General features: G+C 42.6%; 1 protein-coding gene across 3 annotated transcripts in view; it reads left to right on the forward strand.

Moving 5' to 3' along the window:
• PDZRN3 (PDZ domain containing ring finger 3) overlaps positions 1-21,034 on the forward strand; it is a 344,632-nt gene that overhangs the window by 251,328 nt on the left and 72,270 nt on the right. Inside the window, exon 1 of one of the 3 annotated variants that reach the window (XM_073592025.1) lies at positions 15,342-15,606. The exons of the other annotated variants lie outside the window; for them this stretch is intronic. Within the exon in view, the coding sequence (XP_073448126.1) occupies positions 15,538-15,606 (69 nt within the window). The 5' untranslated portion in view covers positions 15,342-15,537. Of the gene's footprint in view, positions 1-15,341; positions 15,607-21,034 lie in introns of those variants that run through there. 3 annotated transcript variants of the gene reach the window in all.

Raw genomic sequence — 21,034 nt, forward strand, 5'->3', positions numbered from 1 at the left:
ACTAACACCAATGATGGGCCACTATTCCTTCTACTGACACCAATGATGGGGCACTATTCTTCTGCTGATACCAACAATGGGACAATATTCATATTACTGACACCAATGATGGAACACTATTCCTCCCACTGACACCAATGACGGGGTGCTATACCTCCCACTGGCACCAACGATGGAGCACTATTCCTCCCACTGACACTAATGATAGGGTGCTAAACCTTCCACTGACACCAACGCTGAGGCACTATAATACCAATGATGGGGCACTATTCCTCCTTCTACTGACCTCAGATGCTATATAATTATTTTTACTCCCACTGACCACCAAGCCTGAAATAATGTCTATACCTCCTGACTACCTAAGGTCTGAAAAACAGTTATTTGGCCATTTGTTTAGAAAGTTTGGAGACCCCTGCCCTAGAGGAACCCTTGAAAAAGTTTTCAAGTCTCAGAGAACCACTGCTAAAGTTTTTTTGGGGGCCAGTGGGAAGAATATCCCTTACATTGGTGATCAGTGGGAAGAATATTCTTTACATTGGTGGTCAGTGGGAAGAATGTTCTTTACATCGATCGGTGGTCAGTGGAAAGAATGTCCCTTACATTGGTGGTCAGTGGGAAGACTGTCTCTTACAGTGGTGATCAGTGGAAAGAATGTCTCTTTCATTGGTGATCAGTGGGAAGAAAATTCTTTACATTGGTGGTCAGTGGGAAGAATATTCCTTACATGGGTGATCAGTGGGAAGAATACTCTCACTTTTGGTCAGTGGGAAGATTGTTCTTCACGTTGGTGGTCAGAATATCCCTTAAAATAGTGGTGAGTGAGAACTGGGAAGAAAGCTCCATACATTGGTAGTCAGGTCAGTGGGAAGCATTCTTCTTACATTCGTGGTCAGTGAGAAGAATGTCCCTTACATTGGTGATAAGTAGATAGAATATTCTATACATTGGTAGTCAGTGGATAGAATGTCCCTTACATTGGTGGCCAGTGGGAAGAATGTCTCTTACATTGGTGGTCAGTGGGAAGAATATTCTTTACATTGGTGGTCAGTGGGAAGAATGTTCTTTAATACAAAAAGGGTACGCCACTACGCAACTGTTCTTTACATTGGCGGTCAAAATATCCCTTAAAATGGCGGTCAGAGGAAACTGGGAAGAATGCTCCTTACTTTGGTGGTCAGGTCGGTGGGAAGAATTCTCCTTATGTTGGTTGTTAGTGTAAAGAATGCCTCTTACATTGGTGGTCATTTGGAAGAATGCCACCCCTAAACACAGCTAAAAAGATAATTGGTGTCATGTTGCTGGCTCTGCCAAGTAGTGTCGAACCCAGATCCATGCAGGCACCATCAGATGGGAGGTCAATCACCACAACTACAAGTCCCATCATGCCTCTGCCTGTGGGAGTCATGCTTGTAACTATCCGCCTTGCAATGCCTCATGGGACTTGTAGTTTCGCAACAGCTGGAGGACCACCAGTTTGAGACCCCTGCTCTAGAGGAACAATCTTGCATAAACTGGGCTATCACCTAGATTGCATCTAGTCTCTATTGTTTCTGGTTAGATTAGTTTACTCTAGAGAGGTCTGACCAGGCTTGTCTATTGGCCAGTGATCACATTACCATGTATGCCCGGGGATCAACTGAGGGTACACGTTCATCTGCAATGCTGGCTTATCTCTGAAAGAGACCCTGTCACCAATGTAAACAATTACAGGTAAAAGCACAGAAAAATCAACTGTTTTAAACGCTTGCAGTGTTTTTTCTTTCTGAAACATTTTTTGTAACATTTTTTATTTAATGTGCCTCTGAACTTGGTGGAAAATGTGACTTCTCCAGATGAATTTGTTTCCTAACACAGCCCCCTTCTTCCTTGCTTAAATGCTTCTCCTCTTTTGGTGAGTGTCTAAAGTACTGTCTGCGATGGCCCAGCTCCTCTGCCTCTCCCCTCACTTCTCTACATATCCTTTAATGTAACTGCAAGGAAGGAGCAAAGGGAAATACTTGACATACCTGCCACAGTGCCAGGGCTGCTGACAACACATCCAAGTTGGCGGTGCCCAGTCATTCACACTGGCACATTGGGGCCTACAGTGCAATGATCTGGTCATTTATCCATTCCAAGAAGAGTGGATCTGCATGCAGGTGGCCTGTTTTTGGCCATGGAGATGAAGTGGGTGGATGGACTCACTTGTAGCTCCAACTTTGACAGGTACTCATGGACACGTGCATAGACCCAGACACACACTGTCTGTCCACTATTTGCTCACAAAAGAAAAAGGTTGCATGATGTTATGATGTTATGATAGAACATTAGAGTTCTCCTTTAATTAATTAACAATGGATGAAAAGGTGGAGTCACTGGAGCAAACATTGCTTCTATTACACCCAAGCCTGATCCAATTAAATCGCAATTTGCTTTTTGTGCTTTTTATATTTCCAGCTGTCAGAGAATCCAAATATTCAGATCTGATAAATCAGCCGGTATGTATTAAATGGTGTGAAGAATTAATTTCTCTGATACATAATTAATTAAGCTTCCACATTTTCAAAATTAAATTTTCATACTCGGTTTGCTTTATTGGGCCTATTAAAGCCTATCTGATCTTAATAAGCTTGTGAAATGGCAGCCGTGCTGTATTTAAACTGCAGAGGGAAGGGTATGGCGTCATGAGGAGAATACAGTAGAGAAAAGGGGGGCTAATGCCTATTGGAAGGCTAACCTGCTGCCCTACAATCCAATCCAATTAGAGGGCTGGGGGGGGGGGATGGAGAAGCAGCAGCACACTTATCTTACCAGTGAATGGCTGTGCAGGGAGGGTGTGATCATTGGAGGGGAGCAGGCTGAGTTCCCAGCAAAGCTAGAAAACTGATCATACTGTGTTTTCCTGCTTAGGGTGGTCAGTTTTTTAATAGGGACTGGCAGGAACACCAAGGATTTCACACAAAGGAAGCAATACAAAGAGAACAGAATACTTTCACATACAAGTACATGGTACAGCAGACACATATCAGGAATATGAAATGTTGGGTTTACATATGCTTTAATTTTAACATATAATAGTATACCTGTAAATGTATAAACTAAAGACTGGTGTTTTATATTCCTCTGAATCCTCATTTTATACGATAACTGTCCTGTATACCCCATTCATTACCAGCACTCAAGCCCCAATGAAGAGGGAGCTGTGAGTCCCCGAAACGTCTTGGCTACATCCCACAACCTGTTTTCAAGATAATTAAAACATACAAAAAGAACAGAAGGGTGCACCGACCTTGTGCATTACCAAAGATAGAATTTATTCATAAGATAAAACAAGAAATATACTCACAAACAAGCTTTAAAACAAGGCTTATCAATACTCCAGCAATTGCGAGTAGTATCTCTAGACGCCTACAACCTGGACCAGATATTGAAGGAACCAGATGGCATCGCAAGCGGCTTACGCGTTACGAAGGGGAACCCTCTTCCTCAGAGCCATAGGGATGGTGAAAGGAAGAGGGTTCGCCCTCGTAACGTGTGAGCCGATTGCAATGCCATCTGGTTCCTCCAATATCTGGTCAAGGTTGTAGGCATCTAGAGATACTACTCGCAATTGCTGGAGTATTGATAAGCCTTGTTTTAAAGCTCGCTTTTAAGTATATTTCTTGTTTTATTTTATGAATAAATTCTATCTTTGGTAATGCACAAGGTCAGTGTGCCCTCCTGTTCTTTTTGAATGTTTCAGTTCTAAGGATACCCATTATTCTGAGGAGGGCAGCAAGATCTGTGACATTCCATTGACTCTGCTAAGGGGTTGGCTGCGCCACTTAGTTGACCGGGCACTCGAGCACAGGAGATTGCTTTGTGTCATTCAAGATAATTAAAGCAGAGCTCCACCCAAAAGGGGAAGCTCCACTTGTCTGCCCTGTCACATTTGACACCTTTTGGGGGGGGGAGCGGGTACCTGGTTTTTACAGTTACCCCCTCCCACTTACGAGTGAGTTCGCTGCGGTGAGCTCAGCCAGAGGTTTGACCTCCTTCCCCCGCCACTGGGCCATTCACAAAGCGCAACGCGCTTTGCGCATGAGCAATAGGGAATCGGCTGTGAATTGAAAAATGGGCTCGGATGAAGACACCGCTGGATTCCAAGACAGGTAAGTGTCCTGATATTAAAAGTCAGCAGCTACAGTATTTGTAGCTGCCGCCTTTTTAATTTTTTTCTGGAGGAGCCTAGAACTCCTCTTTAACCTTTGACTGGACCAAGCATAAACCTGTATCACGCTTATCCTTTCATATGTTTGAACACTCCAGAGACGCTTAGGGCTTGTTTAGACTAGCGGTTGAGGGGCGTTAAATACATGCAGTTGAGTCCTATTTTTAGCACCCCCCCCCCCCCCCCCCAACTGACAGTGAACCGTGAAGTTCACATGCTGTGCTTCGCACGTGCAGCAAACACTATCCAACATTTTGCAAGTCCAATGAAAGCGACCCATTCAGGCAAATAGGGAAGCATCTGCCATCTGTGTCATCGATTTGGGAGATTTCCTTTCATTTCCAAAACAGGAAGTGAGAGGAAATCCCTCCAAAGTGGCCGTCACTAGAACTGGTGTCCCCCCTGGAAGATGCTCGTTCTGTTCCTGTTCTGGTGACAACCCAAAATGTTGGGTTTTATTTCTCTTATGCTCTTAATAACGGTTAACAGGTCAAAGAGGGTGGCTAAATCCTCCCTAATCAGGGCACAGACAGCAATAAGAACCTGACAGGGGTTTTAATCCTTCTTCACTGTATGCAAAATTTAGGGAGGGGGGGGTTTGCCTTTAGTTATACTTTAATTACAGGAGCAGAGAACTGTCCCCCTCTGTCCCAGCATGGAATTGTAATGAAAACACTATCTGTCTGCAGTAGAATTTTTCTTGACTACATGTCCAGATTTCTTACAGAAGCTGGCTCTTCTCTTCGTTAGTAGGACTAGGCCTAGAGAGCCCTCGCTGTACCTCCTTGGACCAGCAGGTGGAGCTGTAGTCCATTTCCTTTCTCTTCCTCCTGCAGATCAGTTAGTAGCATTATTTGCTATGTGACCTATGAATAGATCACTACATGCACAATGATTGCTATAGATTTTGCATATGGGATAGTATTAGTTGGCAATGTTTGTTATTTTTTTAGTAGCAATTTCTGGTTAAATACTATAAGTTTTTTATTGATATATTTTTTTACTATTGTTCACTGTCCTGGTTGTGCCTTTTTTTTTACCAGGAATCTATTATGGGCAAAGTAGGTGGGCTACCTTTGCTGACCTCCTTATAAAATACTGGGTGCCTTGCTATTATGCTTCTCCTGTGGCTTCAATACATTTCAAGCCTACGAGTATTATAAGTTTGCTGCAGATGAATTTAGAACTTCCAATAATATGCCTGTCTGTTTTGGAGTCAGACCCTCAGAATTGGCAGATTGGCATGACGGGCAATTCACCAAAAGTTTTCTGAAGAAGACACTGCATTGGCAGTCTATGAAAGATTTCCAAAGTCTATCTTCCACCAATACAGAGAAGACGTGCCATTTTGTTAGACCGTTAAAGTGACTGTAAACCTCATATATGAAAAATGAACAAAGAGTATCCTTCTATACTGTGTACTTGTCTAAATCCAAAGCATCTAGTGTGATGTCTTCTTCCTCTGCTATCTTCATGAGTCACTTCTGACATGTTATGCCAACTCTTAGGGATCCAGGGGGAGTGGGGAGGGGAGCTCCAGCACACAGCCTGTGATTGTCAGCTTCGGCTGTGCATGTTACCCTATGAGACTGTGTAGAAGGGGGTGTCAATTCCCTCCACTCAGGTCTCAGATTACACTCAGCTGATCAGAAATGCTGTGTAAATTGTGGACTTTAAAAGAAAGTAGGAGAGAGGGTTGCAGATAAACAGGTACAGCTTAGGTCGGAGGATTTTTTTCATCTCTGTGTATCACCTGAGGCCATTGGATATATGTAAAGCCTGGAACACACTATCAGGTTTTTTTTTTCGTTCAACCCAGCAGAATGAACATAAAAAAAACTGAGATCGGGAGGAGCCACTGTACTAATTTTCCAATGTTAGTACAGCGATCTCCCTGTGGAGCTATTGTGTTTTGACAGGAAGACTGCCCCTTCACCAGAACACACCAGTCAGCGTTCACAGCCATTGGCTGCCAGCAGTCTCTGCTCTAATTAATCTTATAGGTATTCGATCGGGTTGAGGTCAGGACTCTGTGCAGGCCAGTCAAGTTCCTCTTTCCCAAACTCGCTTATCCATGTCTTTATTGACCTTGCTTTGTGCACTGGTGCGCAGTCATGTTGGAACAGGAAGGAAAATTGTCGGCCGAACAGCGACTGCATTAAATCAAATACAGCCACTCTTCAGGTATTCTGACACCCACTGGTGCCAGCTGTCAGAAACCAGTAATTGCAGCTGGGGATTTGTCCATCCATACTGTATAGCATGGATGGAGGAATCTGCAAGACTTTTTTTGTTCAAATGAAAAAAAAATCTTATTAGTAGCTATATAAGTACCTGTAATAAATAAATGGTGTTTAATAATTTTTTTCAAGGCCTTATAAATATATATATTTAATTGTATGGGCAGTCATATGTGCTGATTACATATGCAGTCTCTGCTTCCTTCCTAGAATTGATAAATAGTGATCGTGCTTTTCTTTTTCTTTCTCTCAATGTAAGTTTGTGATCTGCTGTGTTCTATTCCGGCAGTTCAGTAGAGGAATGGTGATCACACCTATTATCCGAATCTAAAATACAATGATGAAAATATGACACAACAAGGTAAAAGTAAAAAACCATAAAAGTCAATTCATAAAATTCTTTTCAGTTAATTTTTAGGCCTCATGCACACGGACGTTTTTACAGCCGCTTTTTTGAGCATTTTTTGCAGCTTAAAAAGGCCTGTCTATGTTAGTCTATGGCTTCATGCCCACCTAGGCGTTTTTGAGCTGCAAATGGCATAGGTGTTTTTAAGCTGTAAAAAAAACCCAGGACCAGTGGGTTCTGAGAGACGTTTTTCAGCTGTAAAAACGCTCTAATGCTGATAAACGCTCAAAAACGCTCAAAAACGTCATTCACCAACGTTTTTTAATGTTTTTGATCCATTGAAAAAAAAAATAAAATTTTTTGAAAAAAAAAAAAAAAAACGCTAAAAAACGCTAACACGGAAAAACGCTCAAAAACGCTAAAAACGCAATTGAAAAGAGCTGAAAAAAGTTTTAAAGAATCACTGCAAAGATACTGGCGTTTTCATAACGTTATTTTAACATCCCGTGTGCATGAGGCCTTAATAATTATTTAAGGTGTCTAGTCAATAAAAATTATTTTCAGTTTGCCATCAGTCCATACTCTTCTGTGTTTCTAGAGTGTAAGCTCTATGATCAGGGCCCTCTGATCCCTCCTGTATTGAATTGTATTGTAATTGTACTGTCTTCCCCGATGTTGTAAAGCGCTGTGCAAACTGTTAGCGCTATATAAATCCTGTATAATAATAATATTGTTGTATTCCTCGTTGCTTCCTTTCTTCCTCCCGTCACATTTCAGAACCCCCCCGCCCCCCGCTGGTCCTGCTAATAGCAGGGAGATGTATAGTACAAGCCTTATCGTGCACCTTTAAAATATGCTCTTGTGCTGCGGTAATTGCATTAGCGGTGCATTAAAGCTGAACAATAGCTGGAGGTTTTAACTGGCCAACAAACATCCATTTTTGCTAGTAAATGACTCATTTAGCGCCGTGTAGCGGCTCCCAGTGAGGGATTAGGAAGATTGAGGAGAAAAGGCAGGGTTAAATTAGATTGGACTGAGAATTCCTGACCGGCATTTTTTTCCTGAAAGGCAGGTTAAAAGTTCACTTGTAGACAATAGAGACCTCGCTGACATCCTGCTCGTCCTTTGCTGCCATTCGGTGACAGTACCAGAGAATGGACATCAGTGTTAACCTTTGGAGGGGAACAGGGGTCTTGGGTGGTCACCTACAGTGAATTCACAGACGTACTATTGGAGGGTTAGTCCATCGAGGACTGGCATTTCTGCTTTGGGTAGGCGCTTGCGGATTGAATGACTTAGTGGCTTCTTTACTCTCCCATGGTCTCCAGTGTTCCCCTTTTCAAAAAGTCAAACAAGGAGAGTGAAGAGCTCTTAGCCTAGGTTCAGATCTTTGTGTGTTGGGAACGGGCCCAAAATTGTGCTCTTTACCGACATGCAGAGAAACGTGCTGGCTTTTAGCTGATTAATTGATAATGGCACCCCCCCGCGCATCTGAAAACGTGTGCTTGCATACCGTGGCACCATGTGGTTTGGTGTGGCCCATTTTTGGGAAAGAATTCTGTTTCGTGTTTCTCGCCTGTAGTGCAACCTGTTAAAATAAATGGGCTGCTCTACTTGTAACACAAGGGATCATGCGAAAAACACCCAGGAATTTGCAGATGCTTGGTTGCACCTGTGTGTGTGAACCAAGCCTTAGGGCCCTCAGCACCATGTGGTTTGATATGGCCCATTTTTGAGGAAGGGTCGAAGACTTCTGTTTTATGTTTCTCATCTGTAGGGCAACCTGCTGGAATAAATAAGCTGCCCTACACGTGACCCAAGCGAACATGCGCAAACGCACGGGAAAGTACCTATACTTGGTTGCACCTGTAGAGTTTAACCAAGCTATAGGACCTGCAGCACCATGGTGTGACCCGTTTTGGGAAAGAGTCAGGGACTTCTGTTTTCTGTTTCTCACCTGTAGGGCAACCTTTTGAAATTAATGGGCTGCCCTACACATGACGCAAGGGAACGCACGAAAAATGCATGGGAATGAGCCCATGCTTGGTTGCACCTGTAAGGTTTAACCAAGCTATAGGGCCTGCAGCACCATGTGGTTTGGTGTGACCCATTTTGGGAAAGAGCCAGGGACTTCTGTTTCATGTTTCTTGTCTTTATAGCAAACAGTTCTGTCCTACTTGTGATGCAAGGAAATTTGCGAAAAACGTTCTTTTTTTGTTTCTCACCTGTAGGAATCAATGGGCTGCCCTACACGTGACACAAGGGAATGTGCAAAAAACGTGCAGGAACGTTCCCATGCTTGGTTGCTCCTGTAGGGTTGAACCAAGCCTTAGGGCCCGCAGCACCATGTGGTTTGGTGAGGACCGTTTTTTGGAAAGAGACAGGGACTTCTGTTTCTTGTTTCTCGTCTTTATAGCAAACATTACTGTCCTACTTGTGATGCAAGGAAATTTGCGAAAAACGTGCAGGAATGCACCCATGCTTGGCTGTACCTGTAGGTGTCAACCAAGCCTTAGGGCCTCAGGTATGACTTAGTGGTCTGGCCTTGCCATTGCTTCAGAAAGCCCACATACAATACAGTGCCTTGCAAATTTGCATTGTGCTCTGTTTGCTTCAGGACTCCAAAACAAGCTCTATTCCAATGACTTGTCACAGTCATGTGACTTACCACTCATCCATTCACAGAGTTTTCTCGGCAGCCCTATGCATTACATTTCTGGATCACAATGCTGACTGCCAAAGAAAAAAATGGCAAGTTAAAGCTGAACAGTCTTGCACAGTTGTACAGGCTCTTCTCCTGGACTGAAATTGCTTACTCTGATTTCACTGCACTCTGTGAGTATCTCACAGTGTACCTTAGGAGCTGCAGAAAGTCAGATAGAGCCCTCATTTCTTGGCTGGGGGACGTCCAGCATCATTTAGCTTCCCCCTCAGTTTAACAGTCCCTGACCCATCCCTTTCTCTTATTGCATTTCAGTTATTTCAATAATGGAGCTCAGCATCACATGTGAGCATCACCTAGGGAGGTCTACATGCAAATACAGTCTGTCTAGGAACATCCCCTCCTCCAGACTGACACCCACCCATCAAGGCATTTTTTTATATTTGCATAAATCCTCACAAAAGCCTGATCACTGCTTGCAACAGAAGGGGGGCTCTTTAAAGGAGTACAGATCAGGGTGCTGATGTATTCAGGAAGTTACAGCACCCTGTTGTCCCATCCATGAGCTGCTGGTGTTGCATAGAAAAGTACAGAGATCCAGTGATGCCATGACTAGGTCTAAAATAAGGTATGCAATGAAAAAAAGAAAGTTTTTAATAAAAATTGTTATTAGCATGTTGATAAGGGGGGGGGGGGGATCCATGGAAGGCGAAATTTAAGCTAAATTAAACTTTAACTATAAACAATTTGCATATATATATTCCAACAGCATATTTGTGTATCAGAGAATTATGGGGACTCTGGCACCACCACCAGCCAAAATCTGTTGAAAGAATCAGTCGATTTGGCAAGTTCATTTAGAACTGTTTTGAATAGACTCAAGGGCTTTCCAAATTATAACATGGTATTGTAGATGCAGAGGGTTTATGTTAAATACCATTTTTATGGTGTTAATATCGATATTCTGTAAATTATATTGATGAGGAAAGTTCCAAGAAAGTCTGTTCAATGCTCGTGTAAAAATTGATTTAATAATAAAATAGCAAAATATTACAAGAACAATATTTAGCACATGGCATTTGCTGTAATTACGGCAATAATATTAAAGTGAGACTAGCAATTTGTAATTTTGTATTAATCCTTTTGACTGAGATAATTATCAGGCTTAGGAGATTAGGTTAAGGGCTAATTTTAAGAGCCAGTTGATGTTAAGGGGTGAGCTTTGGTTAGGATTGGTTAAGACTAAGCTTTGGGGTCTTAACCAATCCCCCCCCCCCCCCACATGACCAGGCCATTTTTTGCGATACAGCACTGCGTTACTTTAGCTGACAATTGTGCGGTCATGCAACGCTCTGCACAAAAACTAAATTTATATAATTCTTTTTCCACAAATAGAGCTTTCTTTTGGTGGTATTTGAACAGCTCTGCGTTTTTTTATTTTTTTGCCTTATACATGAAAAAAAAGCAAAAACAAACAATATTTTTTATTTTACAATAGCAAACAATATTTTTTACTTTCTGCTATAAAACATATCCAATAAAACACAATGTAAATAAACACATTTCTTCAAAGATTTAGGCCAATATGTATTCTGCTAATTTGTAACAAGAGAAGAGATCTGGGATTTTTAAGGTGCAAGGAGACAAGACAAATATAAAATATATCCAAATTGTACTTTAACATTTAAAAAATCTGCATAATGCCATCATATATATTCTATATATCCACACGATAGATGGAAAATATGCAGTAGATTCCAGTTTGCTACATGTTTCGCCATACCATGGCTTCATCAGGAGATATTTTATCAAGAACTGCATATGTGATCACTAAGAATTAAAAATAGTATATTTTAGACAACAAATCAATAACATAAAAAACACAATATTATTTAAATAATACAATGACATATTTGCAAAAAACAGGTTTTGATCTATCTCCAATGTGCATAGGCCTGTCTATTATCCCCAAGTGTCCATTACCTGAATACTGATGAGTATCTTAAAATCCAATAGAAAATTAAGCTGCAAAATCATAGGGGTAAATAGATATGAACAATTGGTGAAACCACAGAGGAATGCATGATGACGCCCCAAATTTGGCCCACCTAAGAGGGAGGTTACAAAATAAATAGCCATATCATCATAAGATTTGGATTAATCCAGTAATGAAATCCTTACCTGCCAATGTTGCCAATATGTTGTATTAAAATTCTGTTTAATTGGAAATTTGCTCCAAGAATCCTCAACTAGAACCTTAGCCCAAGTTCAGCACTGCGATTAGCAGTGGCCACTCAGCCCATGTAAACTAATGGTAGTCTGACAGCGGCCGCTGCTATTCGAATGAAGCTGTACATTTAGGAGATAGCTGTGGTAAGGTACAGATGGCCGAGCCTGGACGCAGCTGACTGCGCTGCTGATCACATAAGCCGGTCATTCCAGCAGCAAGAATTGGCAGATCTTTGACACAGGAATCCGATGGCCGCAGCTACCCAGCCAGGTGAAAGGGACCTAATAAGTGCAATTATCAATAAATAGCAAGCAGTGTTTTTCCCTGAGATCATCGGGGCCCTTTTCTTTCTCTCTGAATTTAGGCGTGCACCACTCGATGGCAAAGCCCCGCACAGTGGGAGTGCACCACATGATGGGAGTGCATTCCCTGGAAGGTGAGAATTCAGAGGAACAAATTTCAAAGGCATTGGTTCCACTGGACAAGAGAGGTAAGTAGAGTGAAAGGACAAGAGAGCCACTGATTAGGTGACCATTTACTATCTAATATTATACATTATTTCTAAATGAAACAGAGTAACTATACTGTGAACCTAAACTGACTTTAGGGCCTCCACTCTGGCATCTATGTCCCCCATTCGGTGTGTTCCACTGAGGGTTCCACTGAGGGTGCAGGGTGCATCATCTTGTGCATCATCCTTTCTACATTGGTGGTCAGTGGGAAGAATGCCCTTACATTGGTGTTCAGTTAGAAGAATGCTCCTTACATTGGTGGTCAGTGGGAAGAATGCTAGGAGTCCACTCTGACTCCATGTAATCCTCAAAACAAATAGAGAAAAATCTCAGCCACCGTACACCATACAAGCTCAGCATGTAATAAGTAATAGCAGCCTCAGCCTATCTCCATCCAGACTACGTTCCTGACATGTTTCGTCCCACCCACGGGGCTTAGTTATGGAGGTAAAGATGTCCCCGTGGTAGGAAGGGTATATATATTGCATGATGGGGCACTATCTGCTTTCTATTTTATATCCTGTGCAATGCTCCTTTTTTTTCTCTCTCCCCCTCTTTAGTCTTCACCTGTTTGTTTGCTAATTAATCACCATAGTGGCCCATGATGCTATATATACCCTTCCCACCGCAGGGATATCTTTACCTCTATGACTAGCCCCCTGGGTGGGGCGAAACATGTCGGGGGCGTAGCCTGGATGGAGTTAGGCTGAGGCAGCTATCACTTATTACACGTTGTACTTGTATGGTGTGTGGTGGCTGAGATTATTCTCTATTTGTTCTGTAGAGTAATTATACCGGTAACTATCTACTGACAGATTGTATATACAGTATCTCACAAAAGTGAATACATCCCCCACATTTTTGTAAATATTTTATTCTATCTTTTCATGTGATAACACTGAAGAAATGACACTTTGCTACAATGTAAAGTAGTGAGTGTACAGCTTGTATAACAGTGTAAATTTGCTGTCCCCTCAAAATAACTCAACACACAGCATTAATGTCTAAACCGCTGGCAACAAAAGTGAGTACACCACAAAGTGAAAAAGTCCAAATTGGGCCCAAAGTGTCAATATTTTGTGTGGCCACCATTATTTTCCAGCACTGCCTTAACCCCCTTGGGCATGGAGTTCACCAGAGGTTCACAGGTTGCCACTGGAGTCCTCTTCCAATCCTCCATGACGACATCAAAGAGCTGGTGGATCATAGAGACCTTTCACTCCTCCACCTTCCGTTTGAGGATGCCCCACAGATGCTCAATAGAGTTTAGGTCTGGAGACATGCTTGGTCCTTCAGCTTTACCCTCAGCTTTTTTAGCAAGGCAGTGGTCGTCTTGAAGGTGTGTTTGGGGTCGTTATCATGTTGGAATACTGCCCTGGGGCCCAGTCTCCGAAGGGAGAGGATCATGCTCTGCTTCAGTATGTCACAGTACAAGTTGGCATTCATGGTTCCCTCAATGAACTGTAGCTCCCCAGTGCCGGCAGCACTCATGCAGCCCCAGGCCATGACACTCCCACCACCATGCTTGACTGTAGGCAAGACACACTTGTCTTTGTACTCCTCACCTGGTTGCCGCCACACACGATTGACATCATCTGAACCAAATAAGTTTATCTCGGTCTCATCAGACCACAGAATATGGCTCCAGTAATGCATGTCCTTAGTCTGCTTGTCTTCAGCAAATTGTTTGCCGACTTTCTTGTGCATCATCCTTTCTACATTGGTGGTCAGTGGGAAGAATGCCTTTACATTGGTGTTCAGTTAGAAGAATGCTTCTTACATTGGTGGTCAGTTGGAAGAATGCTCCTTACATTGGTGGTCAGTGGGAAGAATGCCCTTACATTGGTGGTCAGCGGAAAGAATGCTCCTTACATTGGTGGCCAGTGGGAAGAATGCTCCTTATATTGGTGTTCAGTTAGAAGAATGCTCCTTACATTGGTGGCCAATGGGAAGAATGCTCCTTACATTGGTGGCCAGCTGGAAGAATGCTCCTTACATTGGTGGTCAGTTAGAAGAATGCTCCTTACATTGGTGGCCAGTGGGAAGAATGCTCCTTACATTGGTGGTCAGTTAGAAGAATGTTTCTTATGCCCCGTACACACGGCTGGACTTGGTTCGGACATTCCGACAACAAAATCCTAGGATTTTTTCTGACGGATGTTGGCTCAAACTTGTCTTGCATACACACGGTCACACAAAGTTGTTGGAAAATCCGATCGTTCTAAACGCGGTGACGTAAAACACGTACGTCGGGACTATAAACGGGGCAGTAGCCAATAGCTTTCATCTCTTTATTTATTCTGAGCATGCGTGGCACTTTTTCCGTCGGATTTGTGTACACACGATCGGAATTTCCGACAACGGATTTTGTTGTCGGAAAATTTTATATCCTGCTCTCAAACTTTGTGTGTCGGAAAATCCGATGGAAAATGTGTGATGGAGCCTACACACGGTCGGAATTTCCGACAACAAGGTCCTATCACACATTTTCCGTCGGAAAATCCGACCGTGTGTACAGGGCATTACATTGGTGGCCAGTGGGAAGAATGCTCCTTACAATGGTGGTCAGTTAGAAGAATGCTTTTTACATTGGAAACACGAGTTACCGCCACACACAGATGTGAATGGGACTTAGGTTTTTCTTCCTCTTTAACTCGCCATAATCTACTAAATCTGATGTAACACTTTTGGTTGGACTGACCCTTTAGCAAGCAATCACCGTGCAAGTCCCACTAAGTAGGAAGCACAGTCTGCACATGGAATAAACAGTTACGGCTACCTTTACAAAAATACTATGCATTCCCTTTTGGCTGATTTTGCTATTTGAGAATGCAGAGAAAAAAATTCTCAGTTCTCCAAAATCTCATCACATTCTCTCCCCGCCATTTGTCATTTGTTTATTATTGCATATCTATCAGTCATATCAGACAAATCTGCTTTCTGTGGACCTGGTATAGCTATCCATCGAGCACTTGTAAGGGCGATAAATTCTTTGGAGGATTTCATTTGGTTAAGTGTCGCTCTGAAGCCACTTGTTCAAAAGAGGAATGCATTGTGTCACGGCGCTCACTTCTGCCTTTTCGTATCGGTGGCTCCATCTGAATAGGCAATGAGATCTGATTAATATGCATGAGGAGCAGTATTTAGTGTGTGTGCTGGACCAGTGCACAGCAGCCAGACTCCGGCTGTGGAGGGGAGGGCTCTGCAGCGTCAGGATACAGCACAGAGACACACAGAGGAGCACTGTGCCTTCTGTCATTGCCGAGCAGCATCAATGTGACTGCTTTTCCTGGGATCTCTGCCTCCTCGCCCCCTGGATGGCCGCACGCATGTGTCCCCTCTGAGACATCCTCCAAACATGGGATGCAGCCTATGCAGCTTGAAGAGAGCCGATGAGGAATACAAATTACTCTACGAAGTTTGCCAGGTAATGCCATGAAATTTTAATTTCCATGTGCGATCAGTGCCGCCAGCTCTTGCCAGCCTCTGGGTAGGTTAACCGCCACTGCCAGCAATTTCCAATCAATATGATATCTAAGCCATTGCTGCAAAAGGTCCTGGGGACTGTCCCCGGATTGGGAGAAAGCATTTTTTCTTGTTGACGTGCCCCTAGATTTCAGAGTTTGCCAACCGTAGTAGAAATGTTTTGCTCTGGTGCATGTGAGCTTCATATCTTATTCTGTCCTAATAGTTGCTAATCTGAAAAATAAAGTATTGAGTTTCAGTTTAGTAAGCACCTCCATGGCACGATGGCATTGTGCAGGGAGAGTTTGGATGTGTCCGCTCTCTCTGCAGCAAAGTGGAAGAGATTTTAAAATGTTGGCGATTATGGGTCAGTCATTGTAACATTATGATGGTTATGGTTCTGTCTTGTTTTGCACAGTATGATTTATAAGGCTGTATGTAGTATATTGTATCTCCGATCCATCCAATCTCTGGTTTACCCAACTCTGTTTACTATTGTAACTTCCACTTGTTTTTTTTTTTATTTCTTTTTAAACACAGAGAATGTTTATGTGTTTTGTCTAAAGAAATACCAAATGTTTATTAATAAGCAATAGGAGAACTTTTCTACTGTCCAAGGCAAAATTTCTCAACCTTTTTCTAAGACAGAGGAACCCTTGAAATAGCTTTTAGGTCTCAGGGAAGTCCTGCCAATAATTACTTTATCTACAGCTCGCTGTGCTTTAGCGTGGTGTCAATGGGAGGAATGCTCATTATATTGATGGTCAGTTGGAAGAATGCTTCTTACATTGATGGTCAGTGGGGAGAATGCTTCTTACATTGGTGGTCAGTGGGGAGAATGCTTCTTACATTGATGGTCAGTGGGGAGAATGCTTCGTACATAGGTGGTCAATTGGAAGAATGTTTCTTACATTGGTGGTCAATGGAAAGAATGCTTCGTACATTGGTGCTCTGTTGGAAGAATTGTTCTTACATTGATGGTCTATTGGAAGAAAGTTTCTTACATTGGTGGTCAGTGGGGAGTATGCTTCCTACATTGGTGGACTGTGGGAAGAATGCTCCTTACATTGGTGGTCAGTGGGAAGAATGTTACTTACATTGGTGGACAGTGGGAAGAATGTTTCTTACATTGGTGGTCAGTGGGGAGAATGCTTCCTACATTGGTGGTCAGTGGGAAGAATGTTTCTTACATTGGTGGTCAGTGGGGAGAATGCTTCCTACATTGGTGGTCAGTGGGAAAAATGCTGCTTACATTGGTGGTCAGTTGGAAGAATGCTTATTACATTATTGGTCAGTGGGACCACTGATGGTTAGCGGTGTGAACTTTTCTTACATTGGTAGTTAGTGGCATCAATGTCCTACTTACAGATAGTTAAATCATTGGTGTCAGTGGTTCCTTCTGAGAAGAATTTGCCCAAGAAACCCCTATAAACCCCTGGAGGAACCCTGGTTTAGAATAGCTGATCCAAGGACTAAAAAAAATTCAGGGATAGATGTTCAAAGCCTGAAGGCATTACCTGGCGATGTAGTTTTGTTATTTGGTTAATGGTGGAAAGAAACATATTTTAAAAGGATCGGGAGGATTGGGAACTACATAGCTAAGCATACTCCGACTACGAGGCTTAGCTGTCTCTGTTTTAAAGGTCAAGTCTATTGTTGGTATTGTTGGATATTGTTACCCAGGTTGCTATTCTGTTTTGACAAGATCTCTGATTTTAATTCTCCTCTGTATATACCATTGGGTTTTAAGGTTCCTACAGATTCTAGATGGCATGCTTGGGCACTGAAAAGTCGGTCTTACAAAAGATCAGTGTGTAGGTCCCCATTAAGTGAAAGTGTATATGAAGGCCTGTGGAGGAGAGATATGGGGAACACTTGAGTTCTGACTTATTTTGGGTAAAAACAGTCAATTTGCTGCTCAAGAGTTCTTGGTCAGGAGATGTCAGGGATTGCCTACAGAGATAGCCTTCCCCTGGTCAAATCGTAGTTGTCTAGATTGAGCAAATGTTCTCTTGACCCTCCTCTCCTGTCTATCTCTGTTCGTGTGTTTTGTTTATTTTACATAAATCATAGCATGGAGAGTCACACCCCCTTTTTTTGGAATTGTAATGGGCACAACGGTGGGAGCCAGACACATTAACAGGAATCTTCTCACTTGATGGCCCCAAGTCAAGGGGCCATCAACTCCCCAGTGTGACCCATTACGAAACACCAACTGTAGGTGGACTAACCCTTTTAACATACTTTCAGTTTCTGCTCTGTGTTAATGCTTTAGTGAATGCCAGGACATATATGATGCCACCTGCAACCCTCTAGATGCTTTAGGCTACCTTGCACTGTGCAGGCTCTATAGATTGTTGTGGCAGCTCGCTGGCGTGCCTCAAATAACTGATCGTTTTATTAGCTGTTAAGCAGCAGGGGAGCATGAGCTGGATGTGCTCTGTAACATGCAATGGACGCTCTAGTGTTTCATCCCTAATGAAGGAACTGGGCTTTGCTGCCTTTTCTTTTTTCTCTTGTGTGCCGTAAGAAGCTGCGAAAGAAGGTTAGCGGGAGTGCGTTGCTGGCGTGAGCCATCCTTCCTGTTGCCTAGTTATCTGTCAGTGGGGAATCTTTCTCCTTTAATGTTCAAAGTGTATTTAGTTCACAAGGTGTTGTAGTGGATGGATAATTAATTGACAATTGTCTGTACAGGCGGTTCCTGGGTTACAAACACGATAGGGTCTGTAGGTTTTTTTTTTAAGTTGAATTTGTTTGTAAGTCGGAACAGGTACATTTTTTTTAAGTGTAACTCCAGCACAAAAAAATAATTTTAAAGTTTTTTGGGTAGCATAGGGAAGGGTTAACACCCCTGTAATATTTGTTTTGCTGTCTGTGGCCCGTTCAGAAGATTTCACCTCAATTTTTGTCCCTATGACAATTGGATTTTGAAAATTTTGGGTTGTTGCGGAAACAAGGATTTTACATAGTTACATAGTAGTTGAGGTTGAAAAAAGACACAAATCCATAAAGTCCAACCTATGTGTGTGATTATATGTCAGTATTACATTGTATATTCCTGTATGTTGCGGTCGTTCAGGTGCTTATCTAATCGTTTTTTGAAACTATCAATGCTTCCCGCTGAGACCACCGCCTGTGGAAGGGAACTCCACATTCTTGCCGCTCTTACAGTAAAGAACCCTCTAAGTAGTTTAAGGTTAAAGCTCTTTTCTTCTAACTTTAATGAGTGGCCACGAGTCTTGTTAAACTCCCTTCAGCGAAAAAGTTTTATCCCTATTGTGGGGTCACCAGTATGGTATTTGTAAATTGAAATCATATCCCCTCTCAAGCGTCTCTTCTCCAGAGAGAATAAGTTCAGTGCTCACAACCTTTCCTCATTACTAATATCCTCCAGACCCTTTATTAGCTTTGTTGCCCTTCTTTGTACTCGCTCCATTTCCAGTACATCCCTCCTGAGGACTGGTGCCCAGAACTGGACATAATATTCTAGGTGCGGCTGGACCAGAGTCTTGTATAGCGGAATTATCATTTTATCTCTGGAGTTGATCCCCTTTTTAATGCATGCCAATATTCTGTTTGCTTTGTTAGCAGCAGCTTGGCATTGCTGAGCCTATCATCTACTAGGACCCCCAGGTCCTTTTCCATCCTAGATTCCCCCAGAGGTTCTCCCCCTAGTCTATAGATTGCATTCATATTTTTGCCACCCAAATGCATTATTTTACATTTTTCTACATTAAAGCTCATTTTCGATGTAGTTGCCCAACCCATAAATTTGTTCAGATCTTTTTGCAAGGTTTCCACATCCTGCGGAGAAGTTATTGCCCTGCTTAGCTTAGCATCGTCCACAAATACAGAGATTGAACTGTTTATCCCATCCTACAGGTTGTTTATGAACAAATTAAATAGGATTGGTCCCAGCACAGAACACTGGGGGACCCCACTACCCACCCCTGAGGATTGGTGATAAAGCTTCAGTGAAGGTACCTTTTTCCCATAGTAACTCTTACAGGAGTGAATTTCCCTTCCTAGGGGTAGATTTCTCACTTCCTGTTGTTTCCCTCTGTTTGTAAGTCGGAGGTTTGTAACCCGGGGACTGCCTGTATTTGTCTAGCTGGCCAACTTTCTGCAGAGTGATTGATCCTCAGACACAATGGGGTTGATTTACTAAAGGGAAAAAGACTGTGCATGTTGCAAAATGCAATTGCCCTCTGCAAGTGTGGTTGCTCCAGAGCTTAGTAAATGAGCAGAAACTCTGCTGACTGCCATCATCCAATCATGTGCAAGCTTTAATGCATTTTTTTAAATTTTCTTTGGTCATGATTGGGTACTCTTTGCAAAGTGAAGCCTTACCTCATTTACTAAGCTCTGGAGCAACTGCACTTGCAGAGGGCAACTGCACTTTGCAAAGTGCACAGCCCTATGCCTTTAGTAAATCAACCCGAGCTTCCAGGTGTTATTGTCAAAGCTTAATTGAACAAGCTGAAAGTTAGAAGCTGATAGGTTACTTTGCACAGCTGCACCAGATTCTGTTCACTAACCACCAATGGAAAATATTCATTTCTGTTGAATAAGACATTTGATATTTATGTAACCTTTTCCGCCTTGTCTGTTCATTGTTGGCTGAATCTAACGCCAAGAACGAAAATGTTATACAGTATATTGCAGTTTACTAGTCTAATATATGTGGTGGCTGCATTAGTTTTATTTTTTTGCGTTATTTTCCCTTTATTTTAAACTGGTGATCTTGCCAGTAAAACACTTCATGTCCTAGGGTGACAACCTGCACTCACTGTACTATACAAGAGCAGTAATGTCACACCAAGCTTTTTGTTACAGATTTGGACTACAAAACACCCACCTATCTCTCCTCATCTCCATAACTTAAAGGGGAGTTCCAGTCCCCCAAGTCATTTTTATTTTTTTTAATACTCAGCTGTAATTGGGTCCACTTTAAATGCAAAATTTTGATTATTTAGTATTTAGTATTATTAATGTAGTCCTTTTTATTTATGGTTAAATAAACTAACCAGATCTCGGAAGCAGGCAGGGTCTATATCTCCTGTGGGCATCTGAAGCCCTCTTGTATGTATTTCCGTGATTCGATGCAGCTGGCTACCCAGCATGCACCGCCCAATCTCGTGCCTGCGCAGTAATGCACTGCGCGGCGCTCCCGACACGTCGCCTTAACAGTGGCGGCGTTGGAAATAGTTCCTGCTATAGCAACCTCCTGTTTGCATCCTTTCCGGTCAGCAAATAGCGCAAGATTTCGGTATTAGGCGACTCCCATGGACTCCTGGATATTCCAGGAGTCCATGGGAATCGCCTATTTATGTCATCGCCCTTAGGCGGCCAGAGCCAGAAATGCTCTAGAACAGGGGTCTCCAAACTGT

This window comes from Aquarana catesbeiana, linkage group LG07 (genome assembly GCF_042186555.1).
Source record: "Aquarana catesbeiana isolate 2022-GZ linkage group LG07, ASM4218655v1, whole genome shotgun sequence".
Taxonomy (NCBI): domain Eukaryota; kingdom Metazoa; phylum Chordata; class Amphibia; order Anura; family Ranidae; genus Aquarana; species Aquarana catesbeiana.